The 20871-nt window shown below is 38.2% G+C and overlaps 1 protein-coding gene across 8 annotated transcripts in view; it reads left to right on the top strand.

Annotated features, from left to right (window-relative positions):
• The window catches only part of CASK (calcium/calmodulin dependent serine protein kinase), a 227804-nt gene that overhangs the window by 126936 nt on the left and 79997 nt on the right, over nucleotides 1-20871 (top strand). For all 8 annotated transcript variants that reach the window (XM_075430791.1, XM_075430782.1, XM_075430844.1 and 5 more), the window contains exons 6-10: nucleotides 1053-1155; nucleotides 12646-12821; nucleotides 14968-15090; nucleotides 17961-18044; nucleotides 20704-20803. In XM_075430791.1, coding sequence (XP_075286906.1) covers nucleotides 1053-1155; nucleotides 12646-12821; nucleotides 14968-15090; nucleotides 17961-18044; nucleotides 20704-20803 — 586 coding nt within the window. The remainder of the gene's footprint in view (nucleotides 1-1052; nucleotides 1156-12645; nucleotides 12822-14967; nucleotides 15091-17960; nucleotides 18045-20703; nucleotides 20804-20871) is intronic.

Here is a 20871-nt window from a genome sequence, read left to right as displayed (position 1 = left end):
AGGAATCTAGCTTTTATAGGATTCTGCAGATTTCAGTCAGAATTGTAAACAGGCTGTGCATTCTTACTTGAATGTGCTTGTTCTCATACAACTGACACTTTTTAAAAGAAAACATTGGTGGTTACAGGTGATAATTTTATAGGTAGTGAGATTGGGCTTGTTGTAGCTCCTTCACACTATTTTGAGTTCCTAGTTTTCTAATTTAAGCAGTAACATATTCTCAAGAAGCCATATACAAATTTGACGTTCTTCCTTTTAAACAATACAGTTGACTGCAAAGGGAGGTTTTGAGTAAATGCAGGAAGTCATTCTGTATTAAATGTAGTAGTTTGACTATGTGTATTAAATATTAAATTGTGTTCTAATAGCTTTTTTCTGTATGTTGCTTCTTCCTCACCAGTCAGTATCCATCCAAATTGTTGTATAATATTATGCCATTTTTATACATTAGACCTCACTCTTATTAGTGGAAAGACTGTGGAAAATCAAAGATATGGTTGACTGTGCCTGAAATCCAGTTTAGAAAACTAAAGAATTTTCCCCCTCACTGGAATATTTGTTAGAAACATCCCAGGGATGTTCCTTTTCTGCAGTTGGAAAGTGATCGGTGAATTCTGTGAATAAGGCTCAAAATAGTGTTTTATGTTGTCTGTGTGAATGATAAAATCACACAAAATGTTTCAAAGGCAAGATATTTCTGCTGCAGAATTGAAGCAGTGTAAGGCTTAAGGGTGAAAGGTAAAAAGAAAAAGTAATACCAGGTAAGAAATTATAGGCATTAATTTTTAAGTACATTTTATTATGATTTCACTTTGTGTTCCTTGTGAGTTCTGATAAGTCCTGAAAGGGTTCTGCCATGCCTGGGACCATTGAAAGGGAAGCCAATGAAAAGGAGTCCATGCCAGAAGAAAAAATATCTGAAATTAAGAAATTCTTTAAAAAAAAACCTGGAAATTCTAGCTTCTGTTTGCAAATTTATGAAAATAGGTTCTAAAATGCAAATTGTATTTCTCAAATAATATAATAATTTATCTGGGTTTTTGTCTTTTCAGCCACACTGTGTTCTGCTTGCCTCAAAAGAAAATTCAGCCCCAGTAAAGCTTGGTGGCTTTGGGGTAGCAATTCAGTTAGGAGAATCTGGTCTGGTTGCTGGAGGTAAGAAATTTTCCTTCAAAGTTATGTGATATTATGCATGTTGTACTGCAGAGTTCTGTTCTTCCAACACAGCCTGACCTGCAAAACAAGAGCTCAAAAATAATCTTTCACTAAAGACTTTGTTAATATTATAAATGCATGACGTTAAACTAAATTGCTTGTAGAATGTAACATTGTGATGCGTATGTATACTGAGTATTAAACCCCTCTAAATGTTACTCAACAGGAGCTTACACTGGTTTGATCAAAATAAAATTTAAAAAAGCAAAGAATTTTCCACATTAATACAATCTTTGGCATAATTCTTCCATGCTTGACAAAGCAAATCAAATAAAAATGCTGTCAGGATTGAAATGTACATCAAAGCAATTGAGTAAGGACTTACTACAGCATCGTCAGTGCTCCCCTGTGTTTCTTAGGCAATTTCTGTCAGAATGCTATGCTGTTTAATAGCAAAATCTTACTAGTTTTCACATGTGATTCTTATCTCTGTTTTAATATTTCATTGTAATTATTGCATAAGACATCAATACCTTGATACGTATGTATATTTTTTTGACTGAGTGTGTTTTGTTTTCTGTGGATTTTATTTCCTCTAGCTGCCTTCCATATTGTTCCAGACAATAGGGTTATGCTTTAATCAGCTGCAGAGATGAAGACCCAATCAATTTTCTGATGCTTTCATAGCCAGAGTAGGAGAGCACAACAAAAAAATTTCTTAGTTTTCATGTTTTTTTCTTCAAAACGAGTAACTTCCTCTCAGTACCACGCTTCTTCAAGAACTCAGATTTCCTAATCTAATTACTTAAATGTCTGCATCAATGTGGCTTTTATATGCTTTTTAAAATGAAAAGCAAATCCAGTATAAGCACACCAACAGCTTCCATTCTGTTCCAGATATTGCTAATACCCTGCAAATATCCAGATATCTTATTACCCAGAGACCTAGATACATATTTGCAAAGAAACTACCCATTCAGTTAAGCTACTGCTGTTTCCTTAATAAAAAGATCACTCCTTTCTTTACTTCTCCTGTGTTTCTCAAATTTTCTGTACTTCAGCCACTGCTTTTCTTAGTGATAGTTCCTACACTTTTTTGTTTATGATTCTCTTATTTTTCTTCTTTATAGTCTCACTGAGCAACTTCACCCGTCTTCTGTTTCAGCTACTCTGCTGGAGGTAGTCAGATACAGTGTACTTTCTTTCAGACTACCAGCTGTCTCAAAAGAAACCTCAACTTCAACTTGTGTTTTTCTCCAAATCTGTCATGTCCTTCCTTTCCTGCTACCATTTACTGTTCTGTCATCCCACTCATCATTCATGTGCTCAACATCCATGCAGTTACCAGTGCTGGTCCAGTCTTTCCTTTTCTTTGTAAAAATGTTTTCATTCCTTTCTGGTTCTGTTTGCAGTATTTATAGAAGCTTCTTTCTTAAGCCTTATGAGTATAATATTTCTCTGAATCTGTACCTTTTACCTCATCCATCCCAACTTCTGCCATATCAGTCTGCCGTCGTTTTTTTTTCCTCTCTCTCAACTGTCATTTCCACTTTGTAGCCTTTTCTTTAGCACTTGTTACTTTCAGCTTCAAATTCCTCCTGTTTTCAGGGATACCCGGAGTGATTCCACTTCATTTATATATAATGGAAGGTCTCAGTTCTACTAGTTGTTTCAAGCTTTCTCCTTAAGAGACTCATTATCGCGTTCTTCTGATCTTCCTTTCCAGTCTTTATATCACAAACTTCATCTGTCATCTGGCAATTATTTTCCCTTCCAGAGTTCTACCTGAAGGCGTATTACTAGACAGTCCCCTACACAGCACTTGAAAGATTTTATTTCTTCAACTTTACATTATCACCCCATATGTGTTAAGCGAAAGTTCTAACCCATTTCAGGGCTCAATACAACTTGAAGTTTTTACAATACAGAAAACACACTGCCTTATACTTACAGAAAATGCAATACTTACTCATCTTTCTGTATCTAGGTAAGGTGTATTACCACAATACTCTAGCAGCATATACTCATTACTAGTGTAAATCCATATGTAGATGACCCTGGTGTTCAAGAACAGAAATCTTTTCTCTTTCTGTATTTTGTGTTGCTTGGAGTAGTTTATCTTTTAAACCAGAAAATGTCAGCTTTCCTTGAGAAGAAGGAAGAACAGAAATTGGTGTTCAAGAACAGAAATCTTTTCTCTTTCTGTATTTTGTGTTGCTTGGAGTAGTTTATCTTTTAAACCAGAAAATGTCAGCTTTCCTTGAGAAGAAGCATGTCAACACTGAAAGTAATGTAAATGTAGTGAAGTTCAACTGATAGGACTCTTCCCTTAATCTTGCATAAAAACTCAGCTATTATCCCAAATCACTTCAACATCGATGATGATCCCTCTCTTTTGTGGTATTATTTTTCTCCTAAATTAGGAGTTGCAATATCTAAAACATTCAGGGGTTAGAAAGGTTCTAAAATTTTTTTCTTACTTTCACCCATCTGTGTTTGTGCCATTTTGCTTACCTTTTTGCATTGACACGCTTGTGTTCCTGATGAGCCCAGATTGTATGTAGAACACAAGCAGAAGGGACTTTTCTCCCTCAGTGTCTTCAAAGCCTGCTTTCTAGGGTACAGCTTTTGCTTTGTTTAGTACCACAGATTTTTTTAAACTTTAAAAAAGACATCTTTATTCCAGTGTGTGTAAATTGTTTTTGGGGCAAAAGGACATTTTTGGAATAAAGTTTAACTAAGCCCCAGGTATTGAAAGTAGACCAGTCCAAATCTTTTGATGTAAGTCCAGACATAGACGTGTTGTTTAGAAGGATTAGAACTACAGTGTTCTTTCAAAGACATAGAAGGTTGTTTAACAGAGGTGTGAGGGAGCTCATGATAACAAGCTATGACATTATACTACATGTCATTAATGGCAATGTCTGTGGAATAGATTTTAGGAACATGACTGTATTTTTTTAGCTAACAACCCAATTGAGTTTATTGTTGAGAGAGTTTAATTATTATTAAGTACCAAAAAAAGGACATAGTCATAACTCATTTTTCGAAAGACCAGAAGGGAAAATGTAAGGAAATACTTTTTACTCCACTGTGTTTGCCCACAAGCTGCAATGTAATGAATAAGAAGCATGTGTCATCTTCTAGGTTACAGGAAATTGTTTTCATGAGCTACCAATCTCGGAAGGTCTCTTCTTGCAGTTCTCATGATGAGAAGTGGCAAATTTTGCAAAGTGTATTCATCTGAAGCATTGAAGTAGGTACTTTAAGATGGCATTTAGGCAGTATACACAGTAGTTACAGATTAATTAGTAGTTACATCATAATTGGTAAGTGTACGCTTATGGAACAGGATGTAGACAGGAAACAGTCCGTGTTTGCATGGTTATGATGCAGCTGGGGTAGTGGAACCTTTGGGAAGTCAGTGATTTAATAGAGCAATCTCACATTATGATCTCTGTCTTCTTCCTTGGATAATTTTTCTTTCACAATGTGGTATGAATTGTCACAGTATTTTCCTAAATAAATGTGACATCATATTTATCAGATATCAAATATCTGGGATGATGCTAAATCTTGGGATTTTTAGCTAGTACATGGTATAAAAACCTGAAGGAAAAAAAGCCATTGAGTCTACACGTTCTATTTCCTCCACTTAATCTACTTATTTTCTCCTGTTTTTCACTAGTGCAATATAAGATCACTGTATAGACCTAAATGGTGTGAGGTTCTATACTAACTGTCAGGTCTTATCTATGGATAGTTAACTCCTTTTCACTTTTTACCTTTAGCAGCAAAATGTCACATGTACCACGATGCTAATCCAGTCCAGCTTAATTTTTATGTATTATTAGTTAGCTCCCCTAAGTTGCTTCAGAATCATATAGTATCTTCATGTATCCTAACACAACTGTCATCATCTTACTGGAAAACATCTTATATGTTCTTAATAGAAGTACAGCACATAAATATCAAGTGCTCTTGCTTCTTTGTCAGCTAGCCTTTTAGACTTACTACAAAAATAGCGCAGGAAGGCACCCTGCAAATAAGACTAGGGAATTCGGGGAGGATCTTTTAAGTTCCTTATTTTTGTTTTGTTCCCATCAATGTAAAAATAATCACAGAATGGTTCGGGCTGGAAGGCACCTTTAAAGGTCATCTAACTCAACCCTCCTGCAATGGAGCAGGGACATCTCCAACTAGACCAGGTTGCTCAGAGCCCCATCCAGCCTGACCTTGAACATTTCCGGGGATGGGGCATCTACCACCTCTCTGGGCAACCTGTGCCAGTGTTTCACCAAACTGGATCTTCTTGGTGGTTTTATGGACCCCAGTTCAAAAATCGTATTTTTGAAATGTTGGGTTTTTTACACATAGACTTTTTTTCCTTTTCATCATCAGTGTCTGAATGATATAGCAAATCTTTTGTTTTCCAAGGAGAGGTAAATATTTGTAAGCTGAGGTCCTACAGTAATATTCATCTTTCACTTAAATGGTAGTGTTTCCTCTGCAAAGCAAGAGCACTATTTCACTCTTTATCTTTTTTTCCTGAAAAATAAAAAACATGAGCCTCTTCAAAGCTTTCCCTCTGATAGACTTTGTTTTATTTAAACGATACAACTGTGGTTTACTGTCTCTCAGAAATTCCACTTCACATCTGGTTTGATATGAGAGTGCTTACGGGAGGCTAATGTGTTTAAAAGTCAGTTTAGGTTTACTTTCTCCATCATAGTTTTATGGCTGAAAAAAGGCCATTGAATCAATTATTATAATTTGTCTGCTTAACATGATCTTTGCTTTGTTTGTCTTCTGGACACTAAGATCCAGTTGTCCAGCAGTCTGCTGATGCATCTTTTAAAATACACTTTCTTCAGACAGTCTCCTGTGCTGAAGCTGAATTGCTTTTTTTTTTTTCCTTTTTTTTTCTTTTTTAAAATCTATTCATCTTCTATGTACACCTACTTGAAACATCTCTATTGTCTGGAGTAATGTGGAAAGGAATTAAAAGTAGTAAAGTATTGACCGATCTGATCTGTTGTGTGTGATTCTTTGATTCCTTCCACATTATTCTGGACATCCCAGTCTTTTAGAAACTCCTTAATTTATTAATATAATTCTTATTACGCTATTGTGAGAGGTCAGATGGTGATGTTTATTAGTACCTCACATTTTTTTCCTAAAAATTATTTGTTCCAGTTGTTTCCTTATACATCGTTCAGATACTACTGCTGTTGAAAGACTCTCCTTCTGATATCTTGGTCATCAGTCCCCTGCCTTAGGGATGACAAAATCTGATTGGGTCTCTGTATATGCTCTTCTTCTTGTGGAAAGCATAGCCCTATTGTCTGGAATAATATGGAAAGAATCATAGAAACTAAATTGTCAAAGGTAAGTCAAAATTTATCTTTAGTGCTTGTGAATGATATCAGATTGACAACACCTGAAGACTGAAGCTCTCTGTTTATCCACAGGAAAAATCAGCAAAATTAGCAATTTTATAAATTTCCAGACTACCAGCATGCCTCTAAACTGGCTGATAAGAAAGTTTACCTCTAGAAATAAGATGTATAATGTCTGTACATATTCAGGCATTGAGTGTTTTCAAAGTCAGCAAACACTTTGATGTAGTAATTTGTTTACAATTAATTGGATGGCAGCAAGTATCACATGGAATACATTCCACTGCTGAGTCTTCATACAGTGATGATTTTCAGTTAATGCTACTCTAGATGAGATAAGAAGAACCGAGAAGCACATAGGCAAAAAATTGATTCCAGTCTTCCATATGATTTCTTCTGACATACAGATACAACTAAAAGTCATGTGCGTATGCATGCAATATTTATTTAAATAAAATTTTGTTATTTTTTCATGGCAGTCATTCGACTAAATCCATGAGTATTCTTATATCCTGAAGAATAAAAGACCTGTGGAAGGCAGAATTTATCTATTACAGAGAGAAAAATGCCTTTCCTTACTGTTCTTTCTCACACTGCCTCCAAAAAGATGCATAATGTCTCCCAAAACGCTGAAGAGAATTCAGAAGCTTCTAAAATATTTTTTAAAAATTGAACTGGTGAGAACAATTTAAAAATTTTACACTGGACATGTTTAGAAGGCAAATTTTCTACTTGGTAATTTTCAGCAGAAGTGATACTTGGTCTGAAGAGCAGTATCTATGATTTTAGAAAACTTCACTGTCTATATATTTTGTTTATCCTGTTACTGATACTCACCTTACAGTTCTTGTAGCTGCAACGCAGGAAAAATCCTTATCTATGTAAGTTCATGTGTACACTCCATTCATTTTGCTGAGCTAAGTGCAGCTCAGAAGTGCAGCTCAGCAGTCCTTGCTCAGGACAGATTTTAGAATAACCTCAAAATCATCATTTGCGCGTTTGATGAACCCAGTGAAGTGGTTAGTTGTCGCAAGAATGACAGCTGCTTCAGAAATTACTTTAGTCTTTTTAAGTTTCTAATTCATACATACATATAGATAAGGGTTTTTTTACCCCGTTTAACTGAACAGTTCAGCCTCAACCATTTAAGTTTCTGTTCGTTCTGGGTTTGCTTTTTCATGCAGATGGAATTGTGATTTCCACCACCCACCCCCCCATCTAAAGTGTCAGAATCTTGTAATCTGCACTAAAAAGATTACAAAACCAAATAATTCTGTAATTTTTTTTACTAATTATAATCTAGCAGTGGTAAATGCCAGGATTTTATTAAGTTAGACTAGCCTTCTTTCTCATTTAATTTGTGTTTATGGAGTTCTCATTTTAAATTTAAAAGCGACTATTACAGTTTAGTAGTACTGATTTTTCAGCATGCTATTAAGTAGCACCCATTTTTCATTTAGTTTATTGCAGCAGTCTGTTGGGGTCTTAAACAGCTGTGTAGAATGTTGCCTATTACTGAACTAGTCTCTTCCTTCTGCATAATGTCAAGCAGTTCATTAAAATGGGTTTTTATGGCATACTCGTTTTGAACCAGGGCAACAAAGATCAAGTTTTTCCGCCTTTGATCTAAGTTCTTTAACTTTCCAGGGAGGAAAAAGAAAATTTTGGATGATCAGAGAGGAACTGTGTTTTTTAACCATAACTTCTAGGTCTGTCAGTTTGTCTACAAACGCTCTTGAGTATCAAGTAAACATGCAGCCTCACATTCTGATGTGAGGTCACCAGATAAAGCAAAATAGGAACCTTGAAGTGCCAAGAGGCTATAATTTGTCTGTTGTCACACAGAAAGTAGGAAATAGACCTCAAGAAGCTTGTTCTGTTAGAAAAAAATGTGTCTATGGAGAAAAATTTGAATATGATGAAGGTCATTGATAATGAACAGAGTGCTGGCAGTGGATGGCTACTGCATAAGAAATGCTTGCATAAAATGTTTTGTCTGCAATTTTGATAAGAGTACTGTTGCAAGTTGCTGCTTGTTGATATTCAGTAGTTTTGTAAGTATTTCTATATTTCCATGCCCTCTGGTCAGGAAGTGGAGGGCGAAAGGAAATCTGAAATTGTTGTCCACCGTCAAAACCCTGCTTTGCAAAATACAGGGAAGCTAATTAATTGCTCAGTTTCAAGAAACTATTTTGTTCTGCATATAAGTGCTTATAAATTATGAAGGATTTTTCTTGCCTATCAATTTCTGCAAAGTAATTTTCATTTGAAACGTTATTTGCTGAAGGGGAGAAGGAATTAAAAAAAACACACTTGATACTCTCTTGACACAGTAGGTTATTTGTTTTATACAGCCTGTGATTAAATCAGGTAAGGTAATATTTGAAAAATAAAAACGAAAGAAACATGCTGTATCTTTGGAGGAAGATTCACCTTATTTTTCCCCATTTAATCAATATTCTGTATGTTAATACCAGCATAACCACGTGTGGTGGGTTAACCTTGGCTAAGGGCCAAACTTCCACCAGCTCCTCACTCACTCCCTCTCCTCAATAGAACAGGGGCAGAAAATAAGACGAAAAAGCTTATGGGTCGAGGTCAATACATGCAAACTGCTTACCAGCTACCATCACAGGCAAAACAGACTTGGCTTGGGGAAAACTAATTTAATTTATTGCCAGTTCAAACAGATTGGGGTAGTGAGAAACAAAGACAAAAATGAAGACGCAAGCTCCTCTCCTGCCCTTCCCAGGCTCAGCTTCACTCCCTCGCTCCAGACTCTCTTACCCCTCAACCCCGAGTTGTGCCGGAGGATGGGGAATGGGGGGCTGTGGTTAGTCCATAACAACCCTCTCTGCCCTGCCTTCCTCCTCACGCTTTTCTCCTTCTCCAGCGTGGGTCCTCCCACGGGCTGCGGTCGTTCAGGACAAACCTGCTCCTGTGAGGGTCCTCCACAGGCCACAGTTCCTCCAGGGAATATCCACCTGCTGCAGCATGGGGTCCTCTGTGGGCTGCAGAGGGGGATACCCGCTCCGGCGTGGGGTGCTCCGTGGGCTGCAGGGGCATAAGCTGCTCCCCCGTTGCCTTTCCAGGGGCTGCAGGGGAATCCGTGCTGGAGCACCTCTTCCGCTTCCTCCTGCTCTCACCTCGGTGCTCGCAGGTTGTTTCTCACACTTTTTCCCTTACTCCTCACTGTGGGCAATGTTTTTCCCTTTCTTACAGACGCCTTCCCTGAGGCACCACCATCCTAGCTGCTGGGCTCAGCTCTGCCCTGCAGCAGGTCCATTTGAACCAGCCCCAGCCTCTCCCCACAGAGACCACCCCTGCGGCCCCCCACCACTAGCACCTTGACACCTAAACACCTAGACCCAATAATGCTATTGTGTTGCTTTTGTAGCATGGGTTGCTGCTAGATATGCTATTTTACGCCACAGAAGATGTAGGATGGGTAACTGTTTTCCAGGACACATTTTCTTCAGAACAAAATGTTCTATAGGTTGGCCTTCACTGTACTGCAAATGCCCAAGCAGGCTTATATGCATTCAGAAAAAAAAGGAAAAATGGAAGAAAAAAAAAACAAACCAAAGCCCAAATCTTTAGGTCTACTTCTCATAGCATGGTCTTTTTTTTACCATGTTCATCTGTAATTGTTTACTTAAAACACAAAGAAGGTCCCAAGCTGAGAGGAGTGGCACATAATTATTGGAAATACACATTAAATCAACTTAGATTACATCAGATCCGTAGTTTTGTTAACTACTTGATCCAGACGACTGTGTATCTCCCTGAAGTTTAATGCCTCTTTTAAATAGCTTTGTTTGTCCTTGTGATATCTGGTTTTCTAGTGATTTCTGCTGTTTTGTGTTTTGAATAATCACTTTTTTCTAGACTTCCCAGATTTCATAACAGCAATTAGAAAGCCTGGTAGGAAGGCAGAATCTTCAAAGTATGTAAGATTTTCCGTTCATATTGATAAAAAAGATCTGAACAAGCTTAACTACCACAAATGGGTTTTTTCAATGTATAAGAGAGGTTACACCGGTTCCAGAATTGCAAATGGGTTCCTCTGCACCCAAATGCCAGGAAGTTTACCACTGAGATAAGCAGACTTAGGTAAGCTAGGCTGCTCTGCGGTCATGCATGATGTCTTCTGTACTAAACGTTTCCAGACTGTGGTATGCAGACCACTAATGTCACATGAGCAGTCTAAGTGATACACAAATACTGTTTGAACGGGCAGGTGTTGCTGCTTATGTACGTGCATAGCCTGCTACAGAGCTGGAACTGTTGATGCTTTAGCCATCACAAATGATGGCATCTTAGGGGGAAAAAAGTTAGGAAACCCTTATAGACAGATTTGTAGGCACATTAAATTAAAAAAAAAAAGGAAGGCAAAACCCCCAGATTTCTCAGCAACTTGTGTATACTGGATATATATAGTTTCCATCTTCCTTCCCTGTCACTGGGCATCTTAAAAAGAGAGACTTTGGGTCATCCAAGGAGATAATTCTTCCCCTCAGATTTGTGAGCTGGAAGATTTGGCTTTGAGGTTTCTGAGCTAGGCTGAAAGATACGTCATAAGCCCATAAATTGTGTATAACCAGCAAGAAGAATTAGTAATCTTTCTCCTTGTCTATCTCTGTCTTTCTCTGTCCAGAGTTATTATCATTTCCTGGTAAATATCCTTCTTCTTCCTCCAGCGATATGAGGGATGAGCTGGACTTGCAGCATCTTAGGTCCCATCTTTCTGACATTTTTCTAATCCTTGCAGATGCAAGAAGGACTGAGTGGGGACTAGTCAGCAGAGCATGGTTAGAGCGTATTCCTGTATTAGGTGATATAAATGAAGGATGGTCTTTACTGAGTAAGCTACTGCTAGAAAGTCTCCTAGGTGTTTGTTACCAGTGCTGTGACTTTGCTAACTTGCATTCAAATGGTGAGCAGGATTGGCTAGTCTAGCAAAAGTCTCTTTACAAGAGAAGACTGGATTAAGTACGTGCCATGCGAACACCTCGGATTCTCTAGACTGCATTGTAAACTCTCCTAGCCAGCGCAAAAATGCTGCAAGCCTTGAATGGAGCCTTTGAAGTCCACTGTAGTATCAGTGAGCAAAAATAATTTATGAAGGTGGTACAAGTGGTGGTACAGTTTGCCACAGTCGTGAGGTTTTTCATTCTGATGGCACTTGGTGGAACCAGGGTAGGCCAAAGACTACAATATTTATAAGTGTCAGTGATGCCCTGAGCATTCAAAGCTTAATTCTTGCAAATCCTTTGCAGTGGAAACAAACCTCTTTGCAATATGAAACATTTATAGAGAGATATAAAATTTTTGTTGCTTTTATTCGGCTTAGTGTGTTACACAGAAATTTAATGAAGTAATTCTAAGCGGTGTATCCACTCAAAAGATAACTTGGTACTAATTATCTTTTGTTTCCAAGGGTGTACGTTCATTACCAATCCAAAATCAGTACTGTCCCAGAACCGTTACTGTGTGGCACTCTTTGAAAGCACTCTGTGAAACAAATTAGCATTGTCTTTTTATCTGCAGGAAGATGCTGCCTACTTCAAATAAATGAACAACACATTTGCTGGTATTTTGCATTCTTGTTGGCAGTTTCAGTAGACTGGCTAAGGTTTAAGCAGAGCATCAGACCCAACTATGCTCTTGCCAATTAGAGGGAGCTTTTTCCAGTAAGCAATGTAGACTAGAACTCTACAATATCTTTGTACATGCTCTCTGGATAAAAAATTCCTGTTTCAAAGTTGTCCAAATTGATATTTTTACTTTTATGTGGCATGTATCACTGACGCGTCTTAGTACTTTTCTGTACATCTTGTTTCACAGTCTGCAGGGTAGGGCAGAACATTCCTCGCTTTATAAAAGTATAAACCAAGCAAAAGGGAAACTACTGATTTGTCTCACTGGATATATTTAATAAATACTAAACTTAAAAAAAAAAGAATTGTGTTAACAGTTTAACCCATGAACAGAACTTACTGAAACTGTATTAGTTTAATGCAGTGACAGTCTTCATTTCCATGTTTGACACACATCACTTTGACTTGATTGTGTTTTTATTTCTATTTAGGACGTGTAGGAACACCTCATTTTATGGCCCCAGAAGTGGTAAAAAGGGAACCTTATGGGAAGCCTGTAGATGTTTGGGGCTGTGGCGTGATCCTTTTTATCCTGCTAAGCGGTTGTTTGCCTTTTTATGGAACAAAGGAAAGATTATTTGAAGGCATTATTAAAGGAAAATACAAGGTAAATAACAGTATTCCCAAGTCCTTTTTCAGTGAGATGAGCTTTGCTGGTAAAATTTATGGAAGTTGATTTTTGTATTTAGACTGATTTAAATTTCATGCTTACAGAAATCTTGTCTGTGTTACACAGGGAGAGAGATTATTTTCCCTCTCCAGTCTATCTTGTTCCTGTTGTGTTTCGTGTAAATGTTAGAAATTTAAATACAAAAATATTTACTCAGCTGAAACAATAAATGGGTGCAACAACTAGCCCCTAATTGTACATGGAGCTCGGTAGGATTACAGAAGGTTAGCTGTGAAGTAGAACATACTGTATGTTACCTTAGTTTTATAGGTTCTTTAAAGTTTTTAATCAAATAAAAGAACTGTCATAAAGGCTAGTCGTCATATTGCCTTGATTTAAAACAAAATGCTTGTTAATGTAAAAATGTAGCTATGCATTTTTCTTTTTAGTACAGTTTGCAGTAAAGTACAGCTAATGATTTGAAAGGTGCCACTTGCAACTGAAAGCAAATTGGCGTGCATGCAAGATAAGCATGTTTCACAATATAAGCATCCTAGAGCCGTTATGGAGGCAAATTTAAAGCTTTGACTTCACTAGTTTTGTGGTCGTGTATAAGATCAGTTTTGTTCTACTTTGCAACCAAGGTCACACGTGAAATGTGTATTAGCAGATTAAGAGTGGAAACTCCTAAAACTGTCTGGTAGTCTGTAATATGGTTTAGGAAGTATTTTATTATATGACCTTAATAGTACTCTGCTAAAATGTAAGTGACAGCAGTGGTACTGCACTTGATCAGGAGCACGTTCTTCATTCTTTATATTCCTAGAAACAGCAGGATTTCTTCATGGCACTAGTTTTGGGATTGCATAGACTGGTAGACATTCCAGTTTCACTTCATGGAAGATTTCTTTATGGAATCTCTTAAGTTGCTAAAACCTTCTGGAAACATACAAGTTAACTTTTCTTTGTTTAAAAAAAAAGTCATGGCCAGCGCATTGTGTCTTCTCAGTTCCTTTTCTGTTCCTGTTTCCATGATAATGTGTCTACTCAGTGAAAATAGTACAAGGATTTCAAAATAGTCATGCTGCAAATTTGCAATTATCTTCATTTCATTAGAGCTGAAAAAGAAATGACAAATCACAACTATAAATGTGCGTTTCATAGCCAGAAAAAGTTCCTGAGTGCTCCAATTTAAAGCGATTATTTTTTCATAAAGACTGATTTTAAATAAAATGGACCTCTTCAAATGAAGATTTTGAATTTTTATTTAGTACCTTGTAAAATTGGCAAGGTAACATCTAAATAAAACTTAAGTTCTTCATAAATTAAAGAAACACTAGAAATAGCTTAAGGATAGAATCCTTTATCACAGAAGGAATTTTCTTTCTTTAGAACAGTTTTATCGGGTGCCCGTCATCTTGACTAGTAGGACACAAACCTGCATATGCAGAAGATGAAAATATCCTTCACATTGTTGTCTTGTAAAGAGACAGTTCTGCTCTAACATGTGTTGCAATTTCTTCTATTGTTGATCACATGTCAGTATGCTGTCCTACCTGAGTGGCTGAAGATGCTTAACTGTTGTAAAGTTTAAAGGAATTTATTGGGAAGAGCCATTGTCCATGATACTTGTGGGACAGGACCAGAGTAGTTCACAACAGGCATTAGCTGACTTCCTTCTTACTCAGCATCATTGGCATGAAATTGTGGGTTAGTATAGATAAGACTTTCATGCCGTTCCTTATATTGATTTCAGGAGTAGATTTGTTTTCTACATTTATCATATGCATAGTTAACTATCAGACAAAGCCTAATTATTTTTTCTTTTTCTAGTGAAGGGTCACTTTTATCTGAACAAAGTGTAGCATAGGTAGAAAATTATACTGGGTATGTCCAAGGATATGTCAGCTTTTATGTGATACAGTGCTCAGTGTTTTAATTTTTTTATGCTATTTCAATAGTAACTAGTGTACAATTTTGTAAGTTATTAAAACACTTCAGAAAATTCCTTTTACGTTTATGATGATAAAATGTTTACAAGTACCAACCACTGTTAAATCTCTGCAAATACTTTACATAAAAAATAGGTTCCTTTCTATATTCTTATTACTATTTTAATTTCTTTTTTCCTGCTGGTAATCAGATGAATCCTAGGCAATGGAGCCATATTTCTGAAAGTGCCAAAGATCTGGTACGCCGCATGCTTATGCTGGATCCAGCAGAAAGGATAACAGTATATGAAGCACTGAATCATCCCTGGTTAAAGGTAGTAAAAGCAGCTGTTTACGTACCAGTTTCCTCTTCAGAAGGGAAAAAGATTTATTGGTTTGTTGTTTGAACTTTTCAAAGTAGATGTGACATTGTACTAAATGTGTGATAATATGCTTTAAATGCTTTGTAACGTTAGAGCCTGAGATTTTGATAATTGCCAGGCATGAACTCTTGCTTAACAGCAAAAGCAAACTCACTTAGGCATCTTCAGCAGCACCAGAGTATAGGGAGTAGGGCTGCATAGAATAAAGCTTGAAGAAGGTATTCGTGTCTTTCTGTGGCTCTCAAACTCCGGAGGAGTAATTTCTGATCTCTTCTTTGCTTAGTCCTTTCTAGATCTCTTTCCTATTATGCATGTAGCCATGCAGTTTATTGCAGTACATTATGCTGCTTAACTGTGCTGCTTTCTTCCATTAAATTCCTGAAATATCCCACCAGAGTGAAGGAAGTATGTAGTGATGCATTGCTCAAAGGCCACTGTAACTGCATAAAATTATATGGCATTTGGTAATCAAATAATTTTTCAGTAGTGGCAGAATTTACAACACAGTTTGAGCCAGTGGAAGAGTAGTTGCTGAACACTGAAGATTAACAACATGAGCAGGAGAACATACACCTAGCTTCTGAGCAGTCTCATTAATAGACTGTGCTAAATATTGGAGTTGGAGAATGATGGGTGTGTTGCAGGTTTAAAAGGTGTCCAGTACTGGTTCAGAGCATTGTATTTTCTTTGGTAGAAACTGATGAATTAACTATTTTTCTTTGTTATCCTCTTTTTCTTTTCTTTAGTGTGCGCTCGGGGTAGAGAGTGTCATAATATCATTAACTTAAATAGGGCACTTATTTGGGAAGGGTGCTATTCTGGTGTTTGCTCCTGGGCTGTATATGTTCTACATTAGACAAATATTGACACACACAAAAAAAACCAAACATAAAAAAAGAACCTGGGAAGAGCAGGCTCGTGTGTTGTTCTTCTCCCTCCAAGTAAGTGATCTAACTACTACTGAATGGAGTCATTCTTCCAGTTCTCTGTCTTTTTCTGGCTCTGACTCTTAGATTCCAAGCTGCAGAATGGTCTGTCTTATGAAAAGAGGGGACTGGAGCATCTCCCCTACGAGGAGAGGTTGAGGGAACTGGGCTTGTTCAGCCTGAAGAAGAGAAGGCTGCGAGGGGACCTTATAAATGCCTACAAATATCTGAAGGGTGGGTGTCAGGAGGATGGGGCCAAGCTCTTTTCAGTGGAGCTCAGTGACAGGACAAGGGGCAATGGGCACAAACTGAGGCACAGGAAGTTCCGTCTGAACATGAGGAAGAACTTCTTCCCTCTGAGGGTGACGGAGCACTGGAACAGGCTGCCCAGGGAGGTTGTGGAGTCTCCTTCTCTGGAGATATTCAAGACCCGCCTGGACAAGATCCTGTGCAGCCTACTGTAGGTGACCCTGCTTCGGCAGGGGGGTTGGACTAGATGACCCACAGAGGTCCCTTCCAACCCCTACTATTCTGTGATTCTGTGATTCTGTGAGGATTGTGCACCTTTCGGTAATGACAGTGGTTAAGGCACTCTACTGAATATCAGGAAACTGTGGGTTCAAACCTTTCCACTCGAAAGCAGCCAAAGTTTTGTCTCTTCGTCTGGGGCAGACATAGTGCATAAAATATTTCAAAGAGCATAGTAATGGAGACCATGTTTGGGAATCCCAAATGATCATACTCTAGTGAGTGAGTGTGTGGTAAACACAAGGTGATCTGGTTTTACCTGCTTGTAATTTGACATTTTCCTCGCTTTGTGAACTTACCCACATTTAGATGCCAGAGCAAGGGTTCTGTTAAGGGTTGCTTTGGCAGAAAACTTTGCCATTTTTGTTGTTTGAGCAACAAAATTTGGCTTTTTAAAAGGTAATTCCGTAATGTGAATGTGCAAGTTCTGCATATGTAGCGTAGCACTTTTGATGTCTGTGGTGCCTTTCTGATCTTACTGTTATTTCTTGAAAGACAAGCAAGGAGAGAGAAGATTTAGTTTGAGAAAACTTTGCTTCCAAGCTTACGCCTTTGTTCTGTCAGTCAGTCCTCTCTTATTTTTGCCTACAATGAACTGCCTTCCCTGTTGACTTAGAATTTTCTTCTAAACCTTTTATAGATAGCAGCCAAACACACCATAAGACAGAGAAATCTTTAGTGCCATAGAGAGACTGAATTACTTCTGCCAGTGATTTCACTCTGATTCAGAGGTGCATGTGATAAACATTTACATTAAATTAAAAAGTGTATGTAGCTTCTGTGATGCTTTGGGGCAGGGGAGGAAAGTAGTCACCTGCTGCAAGTTCTGCCCCACTGTCCGCTGTTCGTTGGCAAATTTTTGGTCTGTGTCTACAATGGAGAATTCTTCCTTTAAGCTAGAACCTGGTGTCACCAGCCATCAAACTGGCACTTCCTGCTCTGTTGGACACGTACTCTGTTTCCCAAGCTTACCTGAAGTATCAAGCACCCCTTAAAAGAGTGCTTGAAAACATTGCTTCACTGGAATTTGTGAATCCCAAGAAGCAGGACTACTTTGTTCTTGCCAGCTCCAAAGTTCAATGCTAGTCACAAACTCACTAACAACACAGCAGTAAAAGAAAAGGCTAGGGTCTTACTACATAGTAGGAAACAAAATTACAAAAAGAAAATATCCCTAGCCCAAGTTAAGGGTTCTTTCAAAATATTTTAATCCCTCTCAGTTTCTTGAAGTTTTCCTTTAGTTGCAACAAATCCTCATTCTCCTTAGGATACTTACTAGTTTTTCTTGTCTAGTTTCTTAACGTCAAGAGACTATTAAGAGCTTGTATTTAATGTTTTTTTGTTTTGCTTTTTGGGGGCTTTTTTAAGGAGAGAGATCGCTATGCATACAAGATTCATCTTCCAGAAACAGTAGAACAATTGAGAAAATTCAATGCAAGACGAAAACTAAAGGTAAAATGAATGTAGTGTTAAAAAAATATAACTGTGTAACTTGAATTTTGTGTGATACTTTATTCATTTTTGTGGTGGGTTGACCCTGGCTGGACGCCCAGTGCCCACCAAAGCTGCTCTGTCACTCCCCCTCCTCAACTGGACAGGGGAGAAAACAATACAACAAAAGGCTCGTGAGTCGAGATAAGGACAGGGAGAGATCACTCACCAATTACCATCCCAGGCAAAACAGACTCGACTTGGGGAAATTAGTTTAATTTATTGCCAATCAAATTGGAGTACGATAATGAGAAATAAAAACTAAATCTTAAAACACCTCCTTCCACCCCTCCCTTCTTCCCAGGTTCAGCTTAACTCCCAATTTTCTCTCCCTCCTACCCAGGAGCAGTGCAGGGGGACAGGGAATGGGGGCTGCAGTCAGTTCATCACACATTGTCTCTACCGCTCCCTGTCCCTCAGGGGGAGGACTCCTCATACTCTTCCCCTGCTCCAGCCTGAAGGTTCCTCTCACGGGAGACAGTTCTCCACTAGCTGCTCCAATGTGAGTCCTTCCCACAGGGTGCAGTCCTTCAGGAACAGGCTGCTCCAGCATGGGTCCCCCACAGGGTCACAAGCCCTGCCAGCAAACCTGCTCCGGCATGGGCTCCTCTCTCGAAAGGGCCACAGGTGCTGTCAGGAGCTTGCTCCAGCATGGGGTCCTCCATGGGCTGAAGGTGGATATCTGCTCCACCATGGACCTCCATGGGTTGCAGGGGGACAGCCTGCCTCACCAGCGTCTTCTCCATGGGCTGCAGGGGAAAACTCTCTGCTCTGGCATCTCGAGCACCTCCTCCCCCTCCTTCTTCCCTGACTTTAGTGTCTGCAGAGTTGTTTCTCTCACATATTCTCACTCCTCTCTCCTGGATGCTGTTATGCAGCAGGTTTCTTTCCCCTTCTTAAATATGTTATCCCAGAGGTGCTACCACTGTCACTGATGGGCTCGGCCTTGGCCATTGGCGGGTCCATCTTGGAGCCAGTTGGCACTGGCTCCATCAGACATAGGGGAAGCTTCTATCAACTTCTCACAGAAGCCACCCCTGTAGCTCCTCACCCCCCACTACCAAAACCTTGCCACGCAAACCCAATACAATTTCACAAGTGCGAAGAGAAATCTATGCTCTGAAGTCAAAAATAAAATAAAAAGTTCAAACAGGCCTTCACAATCATTTAGTGCAATGATGCTTATTAAGTGTGTTCATCCTTTCTTTCTTAGTGTACAATTTTCAAACTAAATTTCAGCACAAATTCTCTGGTATCAGCAAAGGTGTGTATGAGGTCTTCATCTTCAATTAATTCAGTAATTCTGTGTAATATGAATTATTGGAGAAGAGAGAATCGTACAATGGCTTCTGTTATTATTATGTTACATTTATAATGAAAGGAACATAATAATGTTTTAATGTCTTTTTTCAAGAAGACCAAGGATGTATTTATCCAGTTTATGCTTAACTATACACAAGATTATTTCTCAGCTGTATAGAAAAGAATGTTAACATTTTAGCCCAAAACAGCATGGTTTCCTTTCAGTTCCTATCTTAGAAAGCTTAACAGAAACATTTTTAAATTCACTGAAAGGTTGAGAAAATTTTAGCAGAAATGTGCAGCATTACAATTCATGAGGTTTTTTTATAGATCAGATATATATATGATCAGATATATATATATTATCAGATGTACATGTTGGGTTGCTGCTTTGCAAAAGTGTAAAGTAGCTGCAAGAACAACTGATTATGATGTAACAGTTGCTGTAGTTCATGATAAACAGCACTTTTTCCTAGGTGGTTTGTATGTCCAGGTAATGCTTTCATTAAAATGTTAGCTAGTATATTTTTAAATGACCTGTTTGCCTGCTCTAGATGCAGTTTCAGATCTTTCCCATTTTTCTTCTTGGGGAGGCCACTATATTTAGTCTCCTGAGAGCTTTTGTAGCTGTGCTGTGTGTTTTCTACCAAAGTACTGTTCTGCAGAATATTTTCTGAAATTATTTGTTGACCATTTTGTCTGCTGTCACAACTGTAAGGCTTTAAAACCTGAGTGGTTAAACTGTAGTTTACTTGAACAAGTAAGTATATGTCAAAGCAGATAACCATTTTTCTGGCTTTGTAACTTCCCATATAACATTCGTTCTGAGAGTCTGAGATTGTTATGATTTCATACAGATAAATTATGGATGTCAAATATCCTAGTGCTGTCAGGTTCAGATTCTGACAATTTCTCAAATAACATATTGCATTGCTTTAAAGAATAAATTTTTATACTTGCTAAGCCACCCAATCTAGGCAAGAGGGAAAGAGAAATAAATTAATTATTTTGTTTACATTATGCTATGGGAATTTATGCCTCACACTTAGTATTTTAAAATGCTTTCCCATAAGGAATTGTTCTCTTGAATCCCCTCACAAAGAATATGTTTACTGTTTATTAGGTTAGTGTATGACCAATTCTTCTGTTAGATATGGTCACTGATAACAGTGAAGCAGAGATGAAGAATATAAAATTTACTCTTCACTGAGAACATCAGCACACAAGAGACCTTGGGAGACTGAGTGATCCAAGGTGTCTGGAAATGTTTCATTATCCTTCTTTGTGTAATTTAGACTTTGTGGGTATTTTTATTCAGGGGGCAGTACTAGCAGCTGTGTCAAGCCACAAATTCAACTCCTTCTATGGTGACCCCCCTGAAGAGCTGCCAGACTTCTCTGAAGACCCCACCTCCTCAGGTATTTTAACAGAAAGTATATTTACTGCAGTCAACCTATCTTAATTCTACATTGACTAGAGTACCAAG

The sequence above is a fragment of the Opisthocomus hoazin genome, chromosome 1 (genome assembly GCF_030867145.1).
Source record: "Opisthocomus hoazin isolate bOpiHoa1 chromosome 1, bOpiHoa1.hap1, whole genome shotgun sequence".
Taxonomy (NCBI): domain Eukaryota; kingdom Metazoa; phylum Chordata; class Aves; order Opisthocomiformes; family Opisthocomidae; genus Opisthocomus; species Opisthocomus hoazin.
Note: the sequence above shows the minus strand (reverse complement) of the source record. Positions and strands in the feature narration are given on the sequence as shown.